The sequence below is a fragment of the Phalaenopsis equestris genome, unplaced genomic scaffold, assembly GCF_001263595.1.
Source record: "Phalaenopsis equestris unplaced genomic scaffold, ASM126359v1 Scaffold000594, whole genome shotgun sequence".
Classification (NCBI taxonomy): Eukaryota; Viridiplantae; Streptophyta; class Magnoliopsida; order Asparagales; family Orchidaceae; genus Phalaenopsis; species Phalaenopsis equestris.
Genome location: NW_018165034.1, coordinates 133,800 through 159,807, shown reverse-complemented (window position 1 = coordinate 159,807; position 26,008 = coordinate 133,800). Strand labels below are relative to the sequence as shown.

The following is a 26,008-nucleotide window of genomic DNA, read 5'->3' as shown; positions in this document are numbered from 1 at the left end:
GTTAAATTTTTAAAATTTACTCAGTGACATGGAGACACATATAGGTACGATCTATACAAATGTGGTACGTTACACCGCTTATTTTCCATCAACATGACAAAACAATCAACATGTTCATTGCCTAACCAACCGTTTCCCAAGAATTCATCGAGATAATGTCCCGACACTGAAACATATCCCATATCATTTAACAGGTCACCCTTGCATTTCAAATATAAATTACTTCAGTTTGCAGTTACAAAATTAATGCAGAACACCTAAGAAATTAGGTGAACTAACAGGTCTGTGAATTTTCTACAGCATATATCAATTGTTTCACGCATATAATATGGAAGTTCATATCTAGCAGGGAAATCAATCACCTGTGATGCCAGCTGGACTTGCAAGATAAGCAAATCAGAATATTTAATTCCCATATTTAAATACTTGAAGAAAAAAATCCATACCTTGTATGGGTAGTCCTCACTAATATAATGTGAGACCGGTCGATGTTCCTCTTCCTCTTTTTGTTCAATTGCAACCTCTTATTGGGGAGATTTAGATTGCTGATCTACACCCGCTTACTCCTCCTGTACAATTTCAACCAGTTCCTTTATTGGTTCTATTTTTTTCTCTTCCTTTCGAAAATAACATATGGGGAACTGACATCCTTCTTTCTTCTATTTACTCCCTCCTTAATCCTTTGGATGAAGCTTCTTTGTGGAGACTCTTTGACCCATCTTCTCGTCAATTCCCCATCTATTTGTTTTATTATTTTTCTACATTCATGACATGATACTTTAAGTTTATCACCGCATTCTCTAAGTTTGTCAATCAACTTTCAAAAGAGCCTTGAAACTCCAAAACTGTATTCTCTAACTTCGTCAGACGATTGTCAACAGAGACTTGAAAATCCAATATAAATTTTTATTAATCTTTCAATAATTCATGAATCTCCTTAAATCCAAGTCTTTGACTCGTCTGTTCAAATTTATGACTATTGGTTGGTTGAGGATCGATATGATAAGGAACTATAGGAGATACCCCAACCAACATGGGTGACTGTGGTGTAGAATGGGTCTCCCGCTGTGGGAGAAGTTTTGCAGGACTGGAGGGCTCTTCAAGGGAAACAACAAGTAAGTGATGTTCACCTTCTTTTACATCAAGAAAAAAACCATAGTCCTGCAAAAAATTACAGAAACTGAAGGTCAATCAATGTGTAACATGACTATAATGCCAATTTTTGTAAAAAAATATTGAATTCACCTCGACAGGGCTAAGCATATTGAAGGCTAGCTGAATATGTAAAACATTCCATCTTACATTTACCGTCCACTTTAGCATTTGGGGTCTAGCCTCGGGAACTGCTGGGACAACCAATGACGTGTGTTCATAAAACTAAAGCTATTTGAAACATGTTAAAATAAATATTTGATATAAATAAAAGTATGAAAATAGATTTTAGTAGTAATGTGCAAAGAACAAACTGTTAAGAGGAAAACAAAACCAGTAATGTATCCAAGTGACTAATCCGTCCTAAATTTCATGGCACATAGGTTCAATTGCTCAATCAAAGAGCCACATACTGTAACAGGTCAATTATAAGAGCTAAAAGCTTCAACATTCTCGCAAATAGAAGATAGCTGCTTGGATACTCTAAAATTGCTTGAAGGAAAAATTAAATTAGTCCATAAAAATTTTATTAATAATTCTATAAAGCGATCAAACAACAGCCTTGGCTCAAAATTGATAAGTTCAGTTTTCACTTGTCCCACATCTATGCTACATGACGGAGCTTTATTCCGACATGCGGGTGACCCTCTATTGGGCATGCTTATCAGGAGGGCAACTTGGTCAGCATCAAATCTGAGTTCTTTCCCATCCAGCTGAAATGTCATTCGATCAATATACCAACAGTTAATTATGTGCATTGTCAGAATATGATCCTGAGGGTACGACGAGAGTTCAATAAACTGAACCAAGTTCATGACTTCCAACTTATTCCATGTGTGCTCGTCGATGGTTGGTCGGACTTTATCAAGAGCTTCTCATACAGCTGATGGACTACATCTGCAGTTCATTGATTTTATACTAAAAAACCTACAATTAATTTTAATGTATGTTAACTTATGTAAATAATAATCAAAGTAAAAATCTCTTACAAAATCAAACTCATTTAATCAAACTATTCATTCTACCCTAAACTATAATTTTAAAACCACTTTTCAAAAACTCAAGATTAAGATCATCTTTTAAATCTTAAGATTAAAACCTCTATCAACATTCAAAATTTTCTCTTAAACGAACAAAACTTTAAAAAACGTCTTATAACTAACAGTGATATTTACTATCACAATAACAAACCATTTAAAACCTCTATCAACATTCAAAATTTTCTCTTAAAAGAACAAAACTTTAAAAAAAGTCTTATAACTAACAGTGATATTTACTATCATAATAACAAACCATAACAAAACCTTTATAGAAAATAAAGGAAAGTCTCAAAATACCTAGAAACGGCTTGGGGCTTCTTAATAGATTCAAAGCCCTTCGTCTTGAAGTCTTATAAATACTTCTTCTTATGCCCACCCTTCGACAATTTCTTTGGCTGCTCGACCTCCAGCTTCTTGACCTCTTCCACTTTTGGCTTCTCCGCCTCATCAAACTGCGGAACATTCGCCTCTTCCAACGCGGCCGTAGTCTTACCAATGGAGGCCGTAGTCTTACCAATGTCCTCCATTTTAATCTTGCTTCAGAATCTAAATGCGAAACCCTAAACGTTCGAGAAAAAGGCAACCCTAGGCGCGAACGAAAACGTCAACTTTATTTTGATAAATAATTCTTACTGTCTAAATTTTTATCACGAGTATTTGAGCAGTACTCGTTCGTTGTGAAGGTTACATAGGCTATCATGGTTACCGCAACGTTACACGGAAGGTACATTTGGTCCGGAGGTTACCGCGCAGTTACAAAGCCGTTGTACAAGGCCTTAGAGGTTACCACAATGTTACACGCGCGGTATAGGGGGTGCAGAGGTTACCACGCAGTTACACAACCGTGGTATAAGGGGGTTCAAGGTTTCTCAAACTTACAGGTCAGCTATTAAGGCTGTACCGCAACATCCAACAGGGAGGCTACAAAGTTAAAATCTATATGGTGCACCGATTTTTGCTCATGTATAACCTCCATTACTACCGCGCTGGACGGGACACGGGTCGTTAAAATCTATAAGGTGCACCGATTTTTGCTCCCTACGCAGCGCTTTTGACGCATTTTACCGAAAGTCCGCACATCGAGCTAAGTGCGGACACCCTTCTCCAAAGCATTGAACATACCATTGAACATCAAATCGCTGCAAGAAACTGTCTTTCTGCGCTGTCTGAGCGTTGAACATACTGGGTGAAGGAAGAGAGGAGTGAGATGGCGTCTTTCTGCGTTTTCTGCTCTTCGGTAGTTGCAATAAATCCTTCGCGTCATCCTTCGACTTTTTGCCAGTCTTGCATGCCGAATCTGTCTTCCACTGTTGGTGAGGCCCCTGATGGCTTATCATCTCGTTCCTCTATGCTACGGTTCGCGTGTGCTTCTTCTAACCGTGCCACTCTCCGCTCATCATTTGTATTTCGTAGCTGTGGCTTGAATTCTGCTAAATTATTGGTAATCTCTCTTCTAGAAACCTTAAGTTTCGATTTCAATTAGTGTACTGCTGAGTACTTTATAAGGGGGGATTTTTGATGAGTTTATTCCTAAGGCATGCCGAAGTAATACAGTTTCATATTTTAGTTCTTTTCCTTTCCCTTGGCTTGTGTCGTTAGGGTCAACTGCAATGTATAATCGTTTAATCTGCCTGCTCGAAAGGTTATTGATACTTATTATAATTGAATTTCAGATTTCTGCTGCTATGAAGCCGGATCCTTTGAAAATCATGATATCAGGGGCTCCTGGGTCTGGGAAGGGAACACAGTGTGAACTAATCAAGGGGAAAGTAGGTTTAAAGTTTTTTATTTTTGATTCTTTGTCAAAACCTATTGTTACAGGAAGAAGATTTGGGTAATTTGGTTAAGATGTGTTTGAAAACCATCATATTTGCTTATGGATAAGCAATTAACTACACTTCACAGATAAACAATTAACTAATATATTGCACTCTTCTCAGAAAAACAAAAGAGGTTATATGACCCATCTTGACCAAATCATCAGAATATCTTCAGTTGTTTTTTTTCCTTACATAATAAACATTCTGCATTTTCTTAGAAGTCAATTTCATTGTCATCTATTGTGTAATACTTTGTTTTTATCATAAAATATGTTATCATGCATTGAATTTTTGTTTTCTACGATAAATGAAAATGAAAATTATAACTACCTGGGATCAAAGCTTTCAGATGCTAGTCGCTTGCTGTAATCCATTATCCAAACCCTAAGGGTTTTAGATTATAAACCTAATAGAGAGAAATTTAATGCTCCCTTATTTTTTTTTTTAATGTGATGTCTATTAGATTAAAGCCCTTATCTATTGAAGGGTCCGAATATGATATCGGTTCTATACATCCTGATCATAAAAAATAATCATTTTTATTTAAAATAAACCATGTGGGCTAAACCTAAACACTGTTTGACTGCTTGCTTGTTTTTTTTTTTTTAACCTACAACATCTCCCACTCAAAATATTGGCTGTTCATATATGATAGTTACTCTCATCATATTAATGAGTAAACTATGCAATATATGAGAATATAAATGACCAGTAGTGCTAGTACGCTACCATCAGACTAGTTTGATACACCACTTTTATTATACTATTATTTCTTTAGAAATATTATTTTACTTAGTTCAAGCATCTCTTTATCTCTCATAAGCACATAGTATATAATAAGCTTTAATTTTCTAGTGTCATGTATTTGTGATTGCCTCAAAAAATCAACCTTCAGATAGTTGTGTCTACCATGAGTTACATAATTAGAGTGCATGTGCTGTTTTCTTTCCTTATTCTTTTCTTATTCACTATTTTCGTAAACATCATCAATTGTGACCTTAGGATTTTTGTTTTGCATAATTTTATGCAAGAAAATGCTAGGAGAAAAGGCCATTGATAAGAATCTCTAGAGAAAAAAAGAAAAGTACATAATACATAATAAAGATAAGAAGTGATAAGTTAATTAGCCTGCCTAGCTTAAAACTTGGTAAAAAAAAGAAGAGTGCTTATGATTTTTTTCTTTGTCCATGTCTGTTGAATATGATAAATCATGTCATTATTCAGAATGTTCCCGTTAGAATTATGAGGAAACAATAAATTTTGAGCTTCAGAATCATCATCAATTGGAGAGAGGGGAAGCTTCAAAAGAGGAGTATTAATATCAATCTTAATTGTAAGAGTTATGGATGCTGATACTTAGGAACATTAGGGATTATGTGTTGAGTGATTTAAGTGCAAAGAAATTAGGTGTGATTTATATTAAAATTCTTTGCTTATATGTATTTTTTTAATTACATTAATTTAATATTTTGTGAAAAAAAATGGACATGACAATAATTTGGAGAAGATTAAAAAAATGCATGTAGCGCCGCAGCATTGCAGTCCCTAATTTTAAGGCAAGATACCTAAATCTTAGCACTACACGTGGATTTTGATCACCTTAGTGCTAGAGATTCAGCGCCGCAATGCCGGTTTAGCAGCATCGCAATATTAGAGGAGGGAAAAAATGGAGGAAAACGTGAGTCTGGCACCACATCATCACTTTTTAGCATCAAAACACTGTCATTCTAGTGCTGCAGTGTCAGAAAAGCAGTATTGCAATGCTAGAACATAAAAATGATGCTCAAAACTTAGAGATTGTGTCGCAACTATAATGCTAGAACTCTAGTTTGTGGCGTCGTAGTGCATTGACCAAACAAAGTAGTTTTTGTTTTGTTTCAGAGCAGACCTTGGGGAGTTATTGAGCGGATTAGAGTTGTTTGGAAATAATTTAGTCACTAGAGAACATAATAGAGTGTAGTGTATAGTGTCTTTTGAGTGTTTGAGTAGTAAGTATGAGAGTGAGAGTAATAATGTAAAGCTGTACAAAGGATGGAAAGTAGGAGCAGATGCGGTCTTCCCAAGCTTAATCGAGTTTTATCTTTCTTCCTCTAACATAAATTTTGTAGTGTATTTCTTATTTTTGTGTTATTTCTATTAATGTTCAAGAACAACATTTCTCTTGCACTAAATTTTTGTTTATTTGTAAAACTAGGTAATTGATGCGTTTTATTTGGTTTAAATGGTTTTTTTTTTATTGAACCTTAGTTTTCATTTAAGAATATTTTCTTTGGATATATCTTTAAGAACACTTGTGATCTAGTAATTTCGATCAGTAAGATCTTTAAGAACACTTGTGAAACAGTAGTGTTAAAATTCAATTTTTTGAGAATTAATTGATATAAATTTTAAAAAATTGCAATATTTGAGTAATAAAATTTACTAAATCTTTTTTGCATCGATTAGAATAGGAATATCACTAATTAGTAATATGAAGATTCAATTTCTTTTTAACTCTAGGTAGAGATTAAAGGCCTGTTTGGGGCAGCTTTAAACAGTGGGCGGCGTTTTCAAAACGCCGCCCTACTGTTTGTTTTCTGCGTTTCGGTTACTTTTTAAAAAACTCCATTTTTATTTTATGAAGAACGTCGCCCATGGGGATGACCCCACGGGCAGCGTTCCTCGTCACGTTTAGTCTCAAAATTACTCCACTCCCCCTCGATCGAACCCGCTGCCTTCTCCTTCGTTCGTGATCGAGCTCGCACAGCCGCCAGCTACTTCGGCACTCCTCTTCCTTCGTTCGCGATCGTGGGCTGCGGCAGGGAGGCGCGACATCGGTAGGGCAATGAACATCGGCAGGGAGGCATGATGTTGAGCGAACACAGAGATCGGCGAGGCTTGGAGCGAAGAAGAAGATCGCGGGACGCTATTGCGGCGAAGCGATCTCGAACATGGAAGGATCGAAGAAGAAGATCGCGACATAGGATTTTGATTGAATTTATTCATATTTTTTATATTACTTCTTATCATTTTATAATAAACAATGTCTAATAATCAGTAAAAATATATAAAATTATTTTGTAATATTTTTGATATCATTTATTATTATTTTATAACTATTTTTAGGTCTTTATCTTATTTTTTTATTGTTTTAAAGTCTTTTTTTACAAATATATTGTTTGACACTTCTGTTGCAAATAATATTACTGCACAGAAGCAAAATTGTTATTTATCCAGAAATAGCTGTAAATCAGTTGTTTTCCAAACGCACAAACCAAACAGTCATCCAGCTTATCGGGATCAGCTGGTCATCAGCAGATTATCACGATAAGCTGCTTATCAGAATAAGTTGGATAAACTGCAGCTGCCCCAAACAGACCCTAAGTGATAGACTGGTAATTGATTGACTACTATCAGTTGGAGAATATTGCACACAATTGCCTTAACTTTTTATGTATTCATAAATTTGAAGTTTTTTTTTTCATTTGTAAATGCTACATTTTATTTTTACAAATATTATTTTTGGCCATACTTATTGGATAAATGTTATATTTATAAAAACTAGTAATTCATTTAATTGAATTTAGTACTTGGTCCTTATAGGAACAATATCCCATTCACTATTTTATTACTTGAAACAACATGTGCACTTACATACACTATATTAGCCGACCGTGATTTTGGTGTTATTTGTAGGGATCAATGGCCAAATTTAGTTGTGTTAATATTAATTTTGAAAATCAAATTTTAATTCAATTTTTGTATACTTTGTTTAGTTATTTATCTTGTGTGATCATATTGTTAGTGCTGTTTGTGTTAAGTTAAATTATGTATTTTCTTTATGTATTGTGAAATTATTTTGAGTAGTGCCGTAGTATCGTTCTATTAGCACTACAACATTAATCGTTTAGCGTCACAACATTGTTTCCCTATTTTATTATGTAATTATACTTGTTACAATACTTCATGTTTACTGCTCTTGCATTACTTTAATTATTGTTATCAACTATTATGATTGTGTGGTTTGTACAACTAGTGTGATAGTGGTATTGTATGTGTATGATGGATAATTATGAACTTATTCCTTTAACCCCAAATAGAAAAAATCTTTAAAAAGCTTAAAAACAAAATAATAAAAATCAAATGTAGATGTCAAACCCACCCATTGAAAATGCTCAATCTAGAGCATTTATGGATTTTATCAATCCACTGGTAGATGTAGTATATCCGAGTAATACTAGACAATCATTCAAACTAATGATTTTGAACTTAAATTGGCTATCATCTGAATAGTTCAAAACCCACGGTTTGGGGGTTCATCTGTCAAAGACCCTGACTTGAGTAAATTTATGAGTCTTAGAAGAGATTTAATGAATTGTTGAGAAAATATTCGCATAATGCTCTACCAAGTTGTTTAATTATATAATTTTTTTATAACAGGCTAGTAGGATCTTTTGAAGTTTATAATTGATGCTACACCTAGCGGGTCGTTCATGTCCATACCTTTTGAGGAGATTTATGCTTTGATTGAAAAATTGATAATTAATAATTTTCAATAGTCATTAGAGAGTACACTCTAGGAAAGTAGCCAACATCTATGATACAAACATTTTAGCTGTTCTTATTGCACTGATAGTCACAATTTCAATGAAAGTAAAAAAAAAAAGATATAAATCAGAGTTACAGAGCACCATTTAGTGAGGAGAATGTCTATGGACCAGTGGGTGAAGTTTGTGTTTCAAATGTAGAGTGAGTAAACTTAATAGATCGAATAATGCCTACACCAATATTAATAATATTTAGTGGAAAAGTCATTCGAACTTTGTTTGGAACAAAATCAAAATATAGGGTAGAATAATTGGCCTAGTAACCAATTCAACATTGCATATAACTGGAACAATCAAAATAACAATTTTTCTAACCCTAGAGCAAATTATATTTAGGTTTCACTTTAAATAAATAATTTAAGGAAAAAATTGTGTTTGAAAGTACTTATGAGATGAACAGGTAATCAATTATAGAGTTAAGCTGTAATAACAAGAAAAACAACAACAATAAGCCTTTATCCCACTAAGTGTGGTCGACCACGCGAATCTTTTTTTTCCATTTTGTCCTATTGAGTGTCATTTTCATTTAATTCTAATAAATTAGGATCATTATTAATACATGCCCAAGTCTTTTTTAGGTATACCCTACATTTCTTTACATAAGTCAAATCTAAAACATCTATTTTTTTGACAGAGTCAAGATGCTATGATAATAGATATAAAATATCAATTAAGGTTGTTGGTTTACTCTCTTAGCAATAGATATGAAGGACCGTTACCTAGCAACATAAAGTGAGCCCGAAAGTTAAAAGGACAAGAATAGTAAGAGACAATCAAACTTAAGAATGAAAATGAGTTAATTAGAGAGGAAGATATGATGGAAGAACTAAAATCTGAGTTTGGCAATATGATGAAAAGCTTATAAAAAGATTTTGAAGAGAGAATGCCAGTTAATAATGTTGTAGAAAGACCATCACCACGTTTTTCACAAAGATTTCAAACGCAAAAATTATGCCAATAGTTCTCTATGTTTTAGAAGTGTTTAAGAAGCCAACTTTCATTATTCCCTTTGTTAAAGCTCTTGAACAAATGCTTAATTATATTAATTTAATGAAAGATATTTTAAATAAAAAATATAAATCTGAAAAATTTTAGAATGCTACATTAACTCAAGAGCACAGTGTCATAATTAAGAAAAACCACTCACAAATTTAAGGATCCTGATAGTTTTACTATTTCTTGCATTATAGGAGACAAATTCATTGAAAACATAGTGTTTTTTTTTTAATCAAAGCTTTTTTACCATACTTCTAGAAAAGATTACGAGGCAAGTGGGGGTTCTAACATAGGAAAGAGGAATCCTATCTCCCTTGATCAAAAAAAGAAAGAAAATGTGGAGGTTTAGTATCCAAAAAGTCAGCTGTGATTTGGTTCCTTCCTTGACAAGCCAGTCAGCTGGTCTATTACCTTCTCCAGGGATGAAAGACCACAAAACAGTGAGGTTATTAGAAAGATGAGCACTTTTCTTCAACAGGATATTATGGTGCCTATGAGGAGACTGCATGGTAGAACAAGTCTTCCGAAGAACTTTAGAGTTGATCTCCACAATAATTCTTCTCTAGTCACAACAAGTGGCAATCCTGAATGCCTCAAGAACAGCTTCAACTTCAGCTTGTATAGGGGAAAGGGCAGCAGTAGGTGCAGAAAACACTAGTAAAGCAGAACCCAAATGATTTCTGAATATGCCTCCAATACCAGAAGCCAGAGGAGTGAAACCCCCATCAACATGAGCTTTAATCCAACCAACGTGAGGCTGATTCCAATAAACTAAGTGGGATGACTGTGCTGCTTGTTGAGGTTGGTTTGAAACATCCTCATTACAGAAACACAAAGATTGCATAAGTCTGGCCTTAACCTTACCAAATTTAACAAACTTGGAGAGGTGGTCAAGGGCAAGGCAGAAAGGAGATCTTGGGGGCATCCAAAGATCAGCATGCTTGGTGTTGTTCCTAGCCATCCAAATGAACCAAGAGAAAATTTTGGGAAGAGCTTTAAGATTAGTATTTGTGAGCATGTTCCGGTCAGAAATCCACTCCTGAAAAGAGGAGCAATCACCACCTGGTAAATAAATATTCAAGCAGTCAGCAAACAGACACCAGACCTCTTTGGTGTACCTACAAAACAGAAAAAGGTGAGAAAGAGACTCGTCCTGACAGCTGCATAGTAGGCTAATGGAGGGGAGCCTAAGGCCCTTGAGTTTGAATATGTCATCAGTGGGAAGAAGAGAATGCAAAGTCCTCCAAGTGAAAAATGAGATAGAAGGCTTGATTAAAGAATTCCAGAGCCATTTGAAATGTTAAGGAGAAATTTGTTGGTTACTATCCTGATCAAGGCCGAGAAAAATGGTTTTAGACATGGAAGCTCCTGAAGCACCTTTGAAAATTAATGAATCCTTATGATTATGCTGAATGGGTATGCCACAGCAGTATCTAGTATCCTCCAACTCCGGCAAAGTATTTAATTTATGGGAATCCCACTTGTGATCAATCCAACAATTGGCAACCTGAATTTCAATTTCTATAAGACCACCGAAGAGATGAGCCAAAGGGCCCAAAGAAGACTAGTCATCAAACTAGAAGCTGAGGTTGCCATTACCCAACTCCCAGGTGATTAGCTCTTCAGCGGCAGCCCGAGAGTGGAGATTTCTTTTCAATTTGTTGAATCCGAAACCTGTGCAGAACAAGCAAGGGGATGGAGTCTAGCACAGTATTAAGTATGCATGAGAGAAGCCCAGAGTGAATTATTAGCACAAATATTGTCCCAAAGTTTAATGAAATTAATCTTCACAGAATCCAACAGAGTTCTAAATCCCAGTCCACCAGAAAGAGTAGGTTTGCATGGCTTCTTCCAACCAACCCAATGCAGCATTGAGTCCTTAGTTTCCCACAGAATTTTATTAAACAAGTTCTCCAATCTTTGGATGATGGAGCATTTTAGAAACTTTCATACAGTAAAGAGGTTTGGTAGTAAGAATACTCTTCAACAGGGTGATTTTGCCACCATGGGATAAAAAACTGTTTTCCTATGATTGGATTCTGGTAGTGATTTGCTGTAATAATTCTCCAAACAGGTAACATTTTTCCTCCCTTTGCTAATTTTCACACAAAGATAAGATATTGGTAAAGAACCATGCATAAAGTGTGTGTAATCCACAGGCCATTTCCTCCTAGCAGCTGAAATAGATTGACTAGTAATGATGTTACATTTGCTTTTGTTAAATTTCATGCCAGATACTTGTGAAAATGTTGCAAAGCATTTTAGTAGCTGCTTTGGTTGCCTTGGAAAATACTATAAGATCATCAGCATAAGACAAGTGGGGTATCATGGGGTGTCCTTTGCCAGCAAAAAAATAACTTGGGTGAGGAAAGAATTGGTGTTGAAGACATCTTGAAAGATAATCAAAAGCTATAATGAAAAGAGTAGGAGAGAAAGGGTCTCCTTTTCTGATGCCTCTGGTGGATTTGAAATAACCATGCTGCTCTCCATTAATAATTATATAGTAATAATTGTTATCCAGTAGGGTACTAATTAAGTTGCAGAAATCCTGAGGGAAACCCGTGCCAGTTAGCACCTTGATGATGAAGTTCCAAGCTATAGTATCATAGGCCTTCTTAATATCCATTTTAATGATCATGTGGCCTCCTCTACAGTGTTTATCAAGATCCAATAACAATTCTTGTGTAATGGGAATACTCTCTGTGATGTTTCTCCCTTTAATGAAAGCTGCTTGGAAGGGGCAGATGATATGTCTGAGATGTGGTTGAAGTCTAGCCACTATGATTTTACTGATTGTTTTGGATACCACTGATATAAGGCTGATAGGTCTGAAGTCCTCCGCATCCCGCTGAAATTGGCCTTCTGAATGAGAGCAATGGCAGAAGATTCAAACATTTTTTGAATGTCCTTTCCCCTGAAAATATCCTTTACAGCAGCTATTAAGTCAGTCTTAACAATACGCTAGCATACCTTGTAAAATTGTGCTCCAAAACCATCAGAGCCAGCAGGTTTGGAGTATCAATACACATAACAGCATATGTATTTCTTCCTCAGAGGGAAAGTATGTGAACTGAAGGTTAGAAAAATATTCCTTGCAGTCTTGAAAAAGTGCTGAATTTGCTTCCCCAAAATATTCTGGTTCCCTGGGCAAAACAGATTCTGAAAATAATGGATACCACTTTCCGCAATAGCCTTTTATCAGTGATCTAATTACCTTGGTTATCCTCATTCTTGAAAAAGTGTTCAGCTGTCTTCTTGCCTTTATAAATGATTAGAAGTATTTAGTGTTTCTGTCCCCATTAACAAAGTGATGACTAGCAGCCTTTTGGCTCAACATGCTTTCCTCCATGCTAATGACACTAATCAGCTGATTTTGCCTGTGTGAGTTCATCCAGGGAGATGCTGTCATTAGAATATTCCTCTTCTCTAAGTTTAACCAGGTCTTCAGCTGCTTTAACTTTATGATGCACATTCCCAAATGTTTCCCGGTTCCAAGCCTTCAGGACTTTAGAGATGTTCTTGTGAAGAATCCATAACCCGATCCAAGAATTGCCATGATGCTGACAATTCCAACTAGCCTTATTAAGCTCCAAAAAATCTGGATGGAGAGCCCACATATTGAGGAATCTGAAATGTGTTCTCTGGTTTCATACTGTCCTGTACCTCCAAAAGCAATGGGGAGTGTTCAGAAGCTACTCTAGGCAGTGGAAGATTTGGAAAATATTGGCCATATTTATCCACAAAGAATTGTCCACTAACCCATCCAATCTTTGAAACAGTTTCCCATGGCTCCAGGTCAACTCGGGGCCAGTAAAGCCCACATCAAAGAGGCCAGCATCTCTAATTGTGTGACTAAAAATGTCGATATGGCATTGCTTAAGAGGATTTCCTCCTTTCCTCTCAATGGAAGAAGTAATGATATTGAAGTCCCCTCCAATGACCCAAGGCTCTTGGCAAGTCTCTCCAAATGCTATCATGTAATCCCTAAGTGATCACCTGGCTTCTCTGTTACATCCAACATATACAATGGTATACAAAAACCTATATGAAATGCAAGAAATTCTAACCATCAGAAATTGCTCATTATCCTTCAAAGCATCAATAGTAATACTTTGTCTCCAACAAAGCCAGATTTTATTGTTATTTGTCAAAAGTTGAAATTTCCCCAATTTTCTCATATATCTGTCATTATTTTGTTTGGCCACCAAAGGCTTTAAAATGGCAAAAAAGGAAGTTTGTGAGTTCTAATTTAATTTTTAAGTCTAATAGAGGCATCAGATTTTGCTAAGCCCCTAATGTTTCAAATGGGGAATTTAATCATCATGAAAAACAGATTATTTGGACCCTCTTGTAGCTCTAGAGGGGGAGCCATTAAAAATGCTGTGTTCTGCCATAATCCGCATTCAGCAACTTTTCAGCAGTTGGTTAAGGTGTTTGAGTTCTCTTGAACCTTTGATTCTCCTTTTCCTGGATTTTTAAGTGATCCATTCTTCTTCAAGTGCTGCCCTGGCATGTGAGATGCCTCCAAGATCAGCAGCCCTCTCTAATGCATCTGTCTCCTAGCAGGTTCCATCCACATCAGTTGAGCCCCCACTACCTTATCCCAGAGTCTAAATGAGGGGCTAGAAGTCTCAGCTTGGTGACTTTGCACCAAGGGATTATCTATTTCTTCTTCAGACAGTAATGAAGTTGCAGAATACTTAACTGTTTTGAAACTAAGAGTGGTTTGTTTATACTTCCTGGGGACAATCAAATCTCTAACAGGATCGGCTGTAGGTAATATAAAATGCTCATCATCAATAGTTTGGTTCGCCTCCCAAAGGTTTAGGGGGATCAATGATATCAGCCAATTCAACTGGTTGCAAAGCATTTTCCAGCTTACTACCAACTGCCGGTTGGTCACTCTTATCTGCCAAATTTTCAGGATTCAACACTAGTTTCCAACATCCTCCCAACACTATGGGCAGCAGATAGAACCTCCAAGTTAGTACCGACATTCAAAGCTTGTTTACCAGCATTGGGCTGTACATCTTTGGCGTGTCTGAGCTCAGGGTGAGCAACATAGCAATTTCTGATAGTATGGCCAAACATCCTACAACCGGCTGCCAGTACCGAGAAGTAGAGGTGCCAATCCAAATGGAATCAGAAAATGGGAGGCTAACATCACGGTCAACCTTCACTCTAGCCACAGAATGTCTGGAAAGGGTGAATGTTGCCTGATCAATTTTCGGAGGCCTGCCAAATACAGTACCCAGAGAGTAAAACACCTTATTGAAAAGATGAACTTTAAACCTGGAAATCTTAACCAAATGTGCATGGGGAACTTTCCAACAGGAGTAAAGTTGAGTTGAGTCACAAGCAAGGAGTTGTCTTCCTCAGAATAAAATAGGGAAGGTTTTCCATTTTTTCCAGCTGCTATTTTTTGACAAGCCATGAGCATTGTTACCTTCGAGCTCTTCATGAAAATGAGCAGGAAAAAGCAGGTTCTGAATATTAGGGGAGGAGGAAGAGGGTATGTTGTTAGAAAGTATTTCCACATATGAAACTTTCTTAACTGGAGAAGTCATAAGAATGAAATAAACAATAAAAAAGTGAGAATGAGATGCGGCAGAAAGAAGGGAGCGACAAGCAATGGAACAGTAACGCAAGTGTAATGGAACAGTAGCACATGAGGCAGAAAACCAATGGAAGTGTAGCAAAACCCTAAGGAAGCCCAGGGGGAAAAGGTAGCGCCAGCCACCCAGCTGCCCAAGAGTACTTTTTGCTGCATCCTGTTACTGTTGAATATATAGTATGATTTAATTGCTAGTTTCAATTTAATGTATTTTCTTATCTTGAGGAGATTAGGGTTTGAAGAAGTCCAATGTATTAATATAATCTTCAAGTAGTAGATAGATCACTGAAATATTCTAGGGGGTTATAATGGTAAAACGAATTTTTCTAAACTAATTTTATAATTTTAGATATGGAAGAAGATATTGAAATATTCATTATTTCGTATAGAGCTTTTCTGACCACTGGAAAGCCAATGATTGATGCCCAAAATAGGGAATTAACAATGAAAATTAATGATGGGGAAGTAACTTTCAATGTGCTGAGGTCCATGTAATTCTCTCAAGACTTGTGCAAATCAATATTTTAAAGTTGATCGGGTAGAAGGGTTTGTGAGAAACCGATTATTGGAGACTTTAAGGGTTGATGCAGTAGAGTAATGCTTGATGTTGAATGAACTGGAAGAACACAAGAATGATTTAACTATTGTTAGGTGCATTCCTTAGAGTAGTTAGGGAAACATTTGATTTATCTACAATAGTTATACCTTCAAAACCTTCAATTATAGAGACACCCATGTTAAAATTGAAAACACCCTCCAAGAAACTTAGTTATGCATTCTTAGGACATATGAGTTGGATGAATTATAAGAGGAAAAATTGTTTAGGGTTTTGAGGACATGGAAAATATTTTGTTGGACCCTAATTGATATTAAAGGAATTAGCTATTCCTTGTGTATGCATAATATTTTAATGTAGGGCAATAATTAGCCAGAGACATGCACCGAGAAAACTCAATCCTTATGAAGTAGTTAAGAAATAAATACATAGTGGTTTGATGCTAGGACTACATATCCCATTTTGGTTATTGCTTAGGAGAACCCAATTCATTGTGTATCTAAAATGGGTGGGTTACCTGTAGTTCAAAATGAGAAGAAAGAATTGATACCTACTAGGAATGATGTTGATCAGAGAATATGCATATATTAATAGGAAGCTGAGCAAAGGCGTTAGGAAGGATTAATACCTACTGCTAGCCATGCTCTATTTTTTTTAGAAAATGAAATTGATGACGTTAGCACTTATTCTTGTAGTTGTAGTTTTTCCTTTTCTAACTCATGTCCATTTATGCTTTTACATTGTCGTTTGGGTTATCCCAAATTTCATTATTTAAAACAATTATACCCTTTGATGTTTATTAATAAAATTTCTTCTTCTTTTAAATGTTAAAATTGTCAATTATCTAAACATCATTATATATGTTATCCGCCTCATCTTTACAGTCATTCCTCCCATTTTTCATTTATTCATAGTGATTTATGGCTACCTTTCTAACTTCGAGCTTTATAGATAAACGGTGATTCCCCGCTCTAATTGGTGACCACACTCATATGTCTTAGGTCTATGTAGTAAAAGAAAAATCTGAAACTGCTATCACATTTAAAAATTATCACTCTTTTATTCTAATCCAATTTAAAAGCACTATTCAAGTCCTTCGGACCGACAACGCACATAAGTACTTTAATTCTATATTGACAGAATTCTTGGTTAACAGAGGCATCCCTTATCATAGTTCCTGTACTGATATCTCTCAACAAAATGGGGTAGTCGAGTGGTAGAATGGACACCTTCTCAAAGTTTCTCGTTCCAATATGTTTCAAAATAATGTTTCAAAGCATTTTTGAATTGAAGTCGTCCATACCGCTAACTACCTCATCTATAGAGTTCCCACAAAAATTGTCATCTTTCTGACCCCATTTTCCCTCTTATTGTCATGTTTTCCTACCAACCGATTCTTCTCCTCGTTAGATCCCAAAATTTTTTGGTGCACGTTCCTTGTTCGAAACATAGCCTCGACACGTAGTAAACTTGATCACCACTCAATTAAATGTTTCTTCTTCGACTATTACACCACTCCAAAAGATGATTGGTGTTTTGATCCTACCACTAATATGACTTATGTTAGTGCCGACATATCTGTTTTTTAAAATATCCTCTTCTTCCCTAACACTGCCTCAAGTGAGGGAGAGCTTGATTTTGTTTGACATTGTTCCTTTTTCAATTTTTGTGGTGGACATCTTTCCTACTACAACCACTACTCTCGGTGCATCTTCAACCCCTTTGTATTCGCCACCTGCCAGGTCAACAACACCACCACTCGCTCTCTTTGTCTATGCTAATCGTATAAAACCCTCTCTTGAGATTCATCATAATGCCCCTACCGTTGAGCCCGCTGCCCCGTTGTAGGTATAGGAGTTCGTTTCGGACGAAGTCCTTAGTACGATGCTCTCTTCACTTATGAGGCTACATCTGATCCGAGTGAAGATTTGAATTTGCGTATTGAGTTACACAAACAGGTATGGACATGCACACTTCACCTCCACAACTATATAAATTGCACAGTCGGTTCATCATGCAAGTTATTTATTTTTATCTTGCATTTAATGTTTTAAGAAAAAACATTTAACATTTAAAAGGAAACATAAACTTTTGCATTTTAAAATAAAAGTTGAAAAACAGTAAAAACATCCGTAAATAAACAAAACTATTGTAAAATAAAAACATATTACCCGCCTCTTCAATTAGTCTAGACTTTGGGTGCACCGAGGAAGAAATTGATGAAAGAAATTGTTTTTTTTTTATAAAATATATATATATATATATATATATATTGGCTAATCAAAAATCAATATATATATATACACACACACACACGCTGGGCTCTGTTAGGGTTTCGACTCATTTCGAACCCTAGCAACTCTTATCGCATAAGATCATTTCCTTTACTCACATTTCTTCTCCGACATCGTCTCTCCGTCCTCTCCGTCATCTTCGGCTTGCGCTGCTTCGACGTCGATTGCGGCTCGCGTCTGCGACATTTGAAGCCGACAGAGTTTGCATCTGCTGCTGTGTCGTCTCTGTTCGATTTCGACGCCGACAGGTTCGCACGTTTCACACGTCTTCTTCGGTTCTTGTCTTCTGCGTGGCATTATGCGGCTTCATTTTTGCGCGACATTCTGCGTCGTCTTCGGCTTGTCATTCCTGCCCTCTGGCCGATTATAATTGTTGTGATGGAGCTTCCTTCTTCTTCGGTTGAACTTGACAAAGTCTCCTTTGCCCATGTGGTGGGTAATACTCAGATGGAGATGACGATTTGTCTTCCCCTCAAGTTATAAGGAATATCGTGATGATACAGACGACTACTCATTTATTAAGAATGCAAGCAGGAAAGTGAGAAAACAACACTCTTTTTCTCGGAGTTAGAAATTTCAACCCTGACTGACAAATTCTAGTTTGCTCTTTTTGAAAAATTTCAGTGGGGGCACCCACCTATGGAAGTTATCAGGAAAAGTTTTGATGATCTCAAATTAGCAGGAAAGTAAAAAGTGGGGCTAATGGATGTGAGACATGTATTGACGTAATTAACCGAGGCTGAAAACTACATTCGGATTTTCTCCAAAAAAATATCATAGCATTGCTGGTAAATCAATAAAGCTACTCAAGTGATCTTCTGATTTTGACCCCAATATGAACCTCATATTGTACCGGTATGGTTTAGTCTACCAGATCTCAAGCTGCACTTTTTTCATCATCAGACTCTTTACTCTATTGCGGCCATATTTGGGGACTCTATGAAGCTAGATCTACTGAATTTCAACCTAACCAGATAACCTAACCAGATCTTCTGTGGCTTCTGTGGCCAAAATACTTGTGAAAAGAGATATTACTTTACCTGATGTTACTGAAGTCTGGTTGGACACAACTCATAATGGATATACAAATCGTCATGGAGCATATACCGCCTTATTGTTCTCATTGTAAGATGTTTGTGCATACACTTGTAAATGCCATAAGTTTCATCCTAATTTGAAATCTAAAGATCAAGTGAATAAGGATGGATATAATCCCACTACTCTGGACATATCTGTTTCATTTGGAGAGAAAACTACCACAATATAGTTTTTGGCTAAAGATCAGCCCCCTACCAGCCCTGCTGAGAAGGTGCAAACCGATCCTCTACCCAACATCGCAGTTTCTGATGAAGAACATACTACAGTACAGATCCAAAAGTGTTTATATCACTCACTGTTGTTGAAGAAGACTCACATGCCAAGGCACACGAAAGTGCTCATTTAATTCAATAAAAAATCAGCTGGTATAATAAATAGTTTTTTCTAATGTTCAACGTCCTACACATGTCCGACACACTTTAGACCAATCCACTGATCAGACGAGTCAATCTTCAGATGAGGAATGACAGATCTATTTCATGAGGAAGAAGAAGACTAGAGGCTGACTCGAGCTTGGGAACATATTGGATGATTCTTTGGTTACTACTGACAATGACACTTATTTTACCAATTTATTAGCTGACTCCTTTCCTAGAACTAGAGGCAGCGGCAAAACAAAATTGGGTTGCTCTCTAGCCAGCTGATACTATGTTTTTTGGCATTTTTTGTTTTTTTCTTTAGGTCTCTTGTAATTTTCAGTATTTTCTATTCTTTTGGAACCATTTATATGTGGTGGTTATTGTGGGGGAAGGGTGCCATGCTTGGGTCCTTCTACACAATCTATATGTATCCTTATTTCTTTTTAATATATTAGCCTTTGGGTTTTCTCAAAAAATAAAATAAAATAATATATATATATATATATATATAATAAAATTTTCAATATAAATCTAATATAAATACTTAAACATCCTCATGTATAATTCCCTTAATTGAATTGCTTATTGGTATTCCATAAAATAATTAATTGTTATATCTTTTTAAATATTAACTATTTTATCAATTATTTGTGCTACTTGCAATTATATATATATATTCATAATTAAATTAAATTAAATTTCTAAATTTTGAATTTGGTAACATTCTTAGAATTTCTTGAAAATCATTAAGATTAATTAGTTAGAATAGTTACATGTAATAATTAAAATAATTCTTAACACCTAAAATTCTTCTTTAATTTCCTCAACTTTAGGTTTGTTGTAAAAAATTCCTGTTATTTTTAAGAATCAATCATTAATTTTTTTTTTAAATGAACTAAAGTAATTAGGAAGTACATTAAATACATAATTTCAATCAATTAACATTAATAACTTAAAAAAATTATTATTTTACCTTTTTAACCTCTGCTTTCCTAAGTCATTCGAATCGAACATATGACTTTGGTCTAGAATTTCACGTGTGTAAGAAGCTCCTGCGACCTCTTCAGCCTCTCCAAGCTGTCGGCTGTGCTGCCTGGTTACTCATCGTGGTGCTTCTTATCCCTTGTTTTGAGTAAGCAACATAGAGTGAGTAACAATGAATTCAATGAAATAATCAATGCTAAAATAAGATTTTATTCGCGGAAAAGAAACGTGCATGTTCATATATCCATACAAGACATAACATGCTAGAATCGTATACCACATGTAAAATAAAAGCACGTGGCTTAAAAAAATCTTGATTGCTGTATAAAATATATGTCATTCATTTATGTGTAATCATCAATATGTAATAAGCATGGTCATAAGAATCATAAATCTATTCATATCAATGTCATTTGTAAATGTATAGACATCAACTATTTTTTTGTCTTGTCATATCATGGTTCATCACTCCGCCTCAAATGTCATATGAACTATTGATAAATATTGGGCCACAACATAGTAGGTTTTAATATTCTTCCTAATACTAATGGTTTCCTACGTTCTGTCATCGTCTGATCACAACGATTCCCAGAATTTCGTCACTGCCTGAATACCAAAAGTTGGAAATACCACATTCCTGTATAGTTTACTTACAAACACTCATGTAATAGTCTACACATAATATCACTTGTGATATTTCTTAAAGCATAATATCAATACCAATTATTCAAAGACATTTCATATATCACAGATATGAATACCAAGAGTCGGGAATACCACATCCCTATATAGTGTATTTACAAACACTAATGTAATGGTCTACACATAATATCACTCGTGATATTTCTTAAAGCATAATATTGGTAGCTATCAATCAAAGACATTTCATATATTACAAACATGAATCATAGCAAATGTATACTTACAGAAGATTAATTTCGTAAGTATAGTCATATGTATCATAGCATAATCATAACACAATAACTTCAAATGTATCGTAAGAAGAAATCAGCTTGTATTCATAAATTCAATGCAGATATTTATCCATAATATGCATGAGAGTCTAATTGCATTTGTGTCAAATAAGAAATTATATGAAAACCTATAGAAAAATATTTTTATTAAGTTAGCGCTGGATTGCTTCACCTGACTTGATGGAGCAGACCTATAACGAATTCCCATATGCTCGTTTTGTGATTTGACTAGAAACATAATTTCTTTGTCAAACCATACCTCAAATGGGCTTCTCGGCATAAATTCGCCCTTTCGATACCGCCTATTTTTCTCTCTTATTCATATTACTTCGATCTTCCATTTCCCTCACTGAAATCGTGCTAGTAGCCCTTATGGAAGGTTCAAAACTAAGTTCGATGCTTCAAACACAATTCGACGCTTACAACACAAGTTCAACACTACCGAAAATTAAAAATTGCACAAATATGTGGAAAACATTAAAATGAGAACAAGAGAGAGGAATTAAACGTTTATAATACTGTGAAAGAAGGTTTCATTCCTTTCAATTTCATTCCTAAAGCTTGAATTCACAGCTAGTGGCTCCCTGTCGTGCGTGTGGCTGCTTCGTTCGCGATTGTGCTACAGTGCATGGGTCGCAGACCCTTCGTCTGAGCTAATGAAGTGAGGGAGAGGGCATGGAAATCCTAGCAATATATCGCGATCCAATCTTAATTCTCCGCCGTTCGATCTCATCCCACCATTGCATGTGCATGAAAGTGCGGGGATCGGCTAACTATAGTGGAGAGATGGGAGATTAAGGATTCAATTAAGGTTTAAATTAAGTTAATAAATTTATAACTTCTGAATCTTATATTTCCCAATCCATTCATATTTAATATATAGTGCTTTATATAGAATTCAATCGTTTGACATGTAAATTTTATAAAAATAATTAGGTTGAATTCAGCGTGATGCGAAATTTGGGGTAGTGTCAAAATTTGCCAAACTTTAACTAGTACTTAAATTTTGGGCGTTGTAGTAAGAAGCACTTGATCCCCATCCATGGTTTTCACTGATTTTCTGGCAGATTTATTTATGACTACTCTAATCTACTTGATATTTTTATGTGTTGTTGGTTGGCTTCCACAATGGTTCGATACTTCAATCTTCTTGGGTTATGCAAACTCGGGCACCATAGCTTTCATATCTCTCATTTTATTCCATATTTTCATCTCTTATTATTTCCTAGTTTTGTTTCACTTTTGTATTTCACACTTTTTTGTTTAAGAGCTAAGCTTCGATGTATTTTTCTTTTATGGATGGATTGGCGTCTTGAAGTTAGAAACTATATTTTGAAATGTGATAAAAGTTTGTTAATTTCATTTTTTCTGTTTGATATGCTAAACAATCAATGTTCCGAACACTATTAAAAGTCCCTCAAAAGTGATGATTTTATTTTCAGACTCAGAATAAGTGAAAATGAAATCTTCATTGTCTGAAATATGATTTTCATTTACAACAGGCAACCAAATGAGTCCCGAGTCCTGAACTCCTTGGTATTTTTGTAGAACCTCAATTTTTTTGAACGAAAGTTCACATGCCTTAATAAAAATGTTGACGGCTAATATATTAGTAATAAATTCTCTCTATGCAGTATAACCTGGTACATATTGCAGCAGGGGATATATTGCGGGCGGAGATCGCAGCCGGTACTTTAAGCGGGAAATCAGCTAAAGAATATATGGAGAAGGGAATGCTGGTCCCTGATGACATTGTGGTTGTGGTATAAATAACATCTTCTTTTGCATTCATCTTCTGAAACTTTTTTTTTGCCTTCGTGGGTATTTATCAGAAATGCTGTGATGCTTCCAGATGGTTAAGGAACGCTTGCTACAGCCAGATGTCCAGGAAAATGGCTGGCTATTGGATGGTTACCCAAGGAGCTTGTCTCAGGCAAAAGCCCTGGAAGATCTAGGCATCCGGCCTGATCTTTTCATTCTTCTTGAGGTAAGCAAGCTTTTTTGGGGGAAGTATCATTTTTGTTACACATGTTGCTGCCCTTGTATTTGATCTTGTAACAGCCAAACTTTGAGAGACCAGGTACAAGTTTGGCAATTTTAAAATGTACCCCAATTTTCGCATCCCCAAAAATCAATCAAATCAATTTTATAAAGTTCTACGCAATAAATTGATGAATTTGATGTATAACGCTATATATTAATTTTTAATATATTGGGAGATATTAAATTTTAAATTTATAATTTTAAGACTTAATTTATCTTAATTAATCCTAATTTTCTTTTTCATCTCGCATGATCGATGTAGCCACCGTCATTTCGTGCGATTCTGTGCCATGAGATTGGTTGAATGGTTGCAATTCTTTGGGGAATTGTGTTCAATGCCACAAACTCTTTCCTCTCCTCTGTAATCGCCCTTTGAATGTTGTCAAATAATTTCATTTATAATATGCAATTTCTGCATTGATTGTTAAATGCCACAAACACTCTCATTCTACAAGTCAAGTCGAGTACTTGTGAGAACTTAGTCTGACCGAATTATTCGTCTTTGTCGCGCCTCAGTTGATCTGTAAAAGATGGACAGTTAGGGTGTGACATAAAATGGTATCAATGCACGGTTATGGGATGAAAAGAATGTTGGGAGCGTGTTGAATTTAGAAGAAGTATGAATGATATTAATTATAATTTTATTTATACAAAGCTATAGGTTGATTGATCTGAGGTGGGTAATCCATACAACTTAAGGTGTCATAAATGGACGATATAATTATTATGTGATAAATTGCATTTGAATGATAAATTGTGTCAATACAGATGAATATGAATTAAAGAGAATCAAAAAGTACTGAGGGCCAGTCTCTTGGCCCAGTCTCATAGGATAGTTGCAAAATAAGACACACGAATTGAAAATATTTTGAAAAAAATTGATAATATGAACAGAGCAAATGAGGAAATTGACAAAATGACTGCTATTAAAAGATCTTCCACTGATATAAAGACCCAAATATGAACTTGGGGCAGATGTTGATAGCACTTGAAGATTTTTCAGACATTCAAAACACCTGCATGCAAGGGTGCTAGCGACCCTACACTTGCTGAAGGTTGGTTATTGAAGATCAGAAAGATTTTAGACGGTAAGATTTGTCCGAAAAGCAAGAGTGTCGTTAGCCACTTTTATGCTAGAAGGTGAGGTAGAGAGGTGGTGGCAGGCATAGCATAGAGAAAAATTTTGCCGACACCTATTCCATAGATTCAGCGGCATGAATTTGTTAAAATTTTTAAGGATTGATTTATTCCACCTTCAACCAGATTAGCACTGAAAAATAAATTTTTCAATCTGGCTGAGAGGTCCGGCTCATTTATGCAATATGAGAGAATTTACTTCTCTTTCCGGAGATGCGCCTTATTATGTTAGTACACAGGAAGAAAAATGCTATTGATTTTTGCTTAGCCTCAGAGATCAATTGAGGTTGCCTTTAGCGTTGTTCGAAATAAGGGATTTCTAAGTGCTCGTTGAAAAAAGCAGACAAATTGAAAATGAACTGAATTTTTTCGGTCAGTGATGACAACCTCAGGCAAGCAATAGAATGATTTTGGCAAATGAGAATACTTCCAAAATAAAAAAAATTAAATTAAAAGGTAAGCAGAAATAACCTCAGTCAGAAAAGTCAGTTTGTAAAAATTGTATAAAAAGACATTTTGGGCAATGTTTACAAATATGAAAAGTGCTACAAATATAAACAATCAGCGCATCTTCAGATGAAATGTCCGCAGAAAAAGAAGAGGCAACAGATCGATGACAATTCAAAGAGAGGGATAACCTGGAAAATTATTGGAAGACAGTCAATCTAGCAAAACTTAGTTTTAGGAAAGCCCTCAATTCAAGCATAAGGTGAAGCTTTAGAGTGCATAACCGAGCAACCAGTAAAAGTCATAATTTTTGCAATTACCGCTCAAGAAGCTAAAGAATCTGAAGTAGTTATAGATATGCTTTTGATTTAAGATCAGTCTGACACTATTCTATTTTATTCAGATGCATCACATTCTTTCCTTTCTAATGAGTTTGCTGACAGTTTATATATTTGATATTATGCATTTTACTTCTGCGTTGTATGTTGTTTTTCCTTTGGGAACTGATTTTTATGAAAACAGAAAATTTGTCATGCATGTTAACATTCATGATAAGAAATTACAAGCAGAGTTGATTATCATACCAATTTAAACTTTGAATGTCATATTGGGAATAGATTGGTGGGTAAAACAATTTGCTATAATTAAATGCTGGAAAGTGAAACTCAATTGGTGTGGTGAAAAGCCATTCTATATCTTATGTTATCAACATATATAATCATTCCTAATTAGTGTAGTGAAAGAAAGTATTTACAAAGTGATGGACTGGTGTTTCTAGCCAAATTAGAAGTGTTGAAGAAAGTTGTGCATGAATTGAAAAATATCTCAGCCATTACAGAATTTTCTTATGTATTTCCTAAAGAATTGTTAGGGCTATGTTGGCACTATTTTTGGTGTGGAGTTTGCCC

At 35.5% G+C, this 26,008-nt stretch overlaps 1 protein-coding gene across 1 annotated transcript in view; it reads left to right on the top strand.

Moving 5' to 3' along the window:
• The first annotated feature begins 3,226 nt into the window (after positions 1 to 3,226).
• Positions 3,227 to 26,008, top strand: part of LOC110029554 (adenylate kinase, chloroplastic) — a 44,096-nt gene continuing 21,314 nt past the window's right edge. Inside the window, exons 1-4 of the mRNA XM_020731896.1 lie at positions 3,227 to 3,633; positions 3,866 to 3,961; positions 23,108 to 23,236; positions 23,326 to 23,460. Of these exons, the coding sequence (XP_020587555.1) occupies positions 3,400 to 3,633; positions 3,866 to 3,961; positions 23,108 to 23,236; positions 23,326 to 23,460 (594 nt within the window). The 5' untranslated portion in view covers positions 3,227 to 3,399. The remainder of the gene's footprint in view (positions 3,634 to 3,865; positions 3,962 to 23,107; positions 23,237 to 23,325; positions 23,461 to 26,008) is intronic.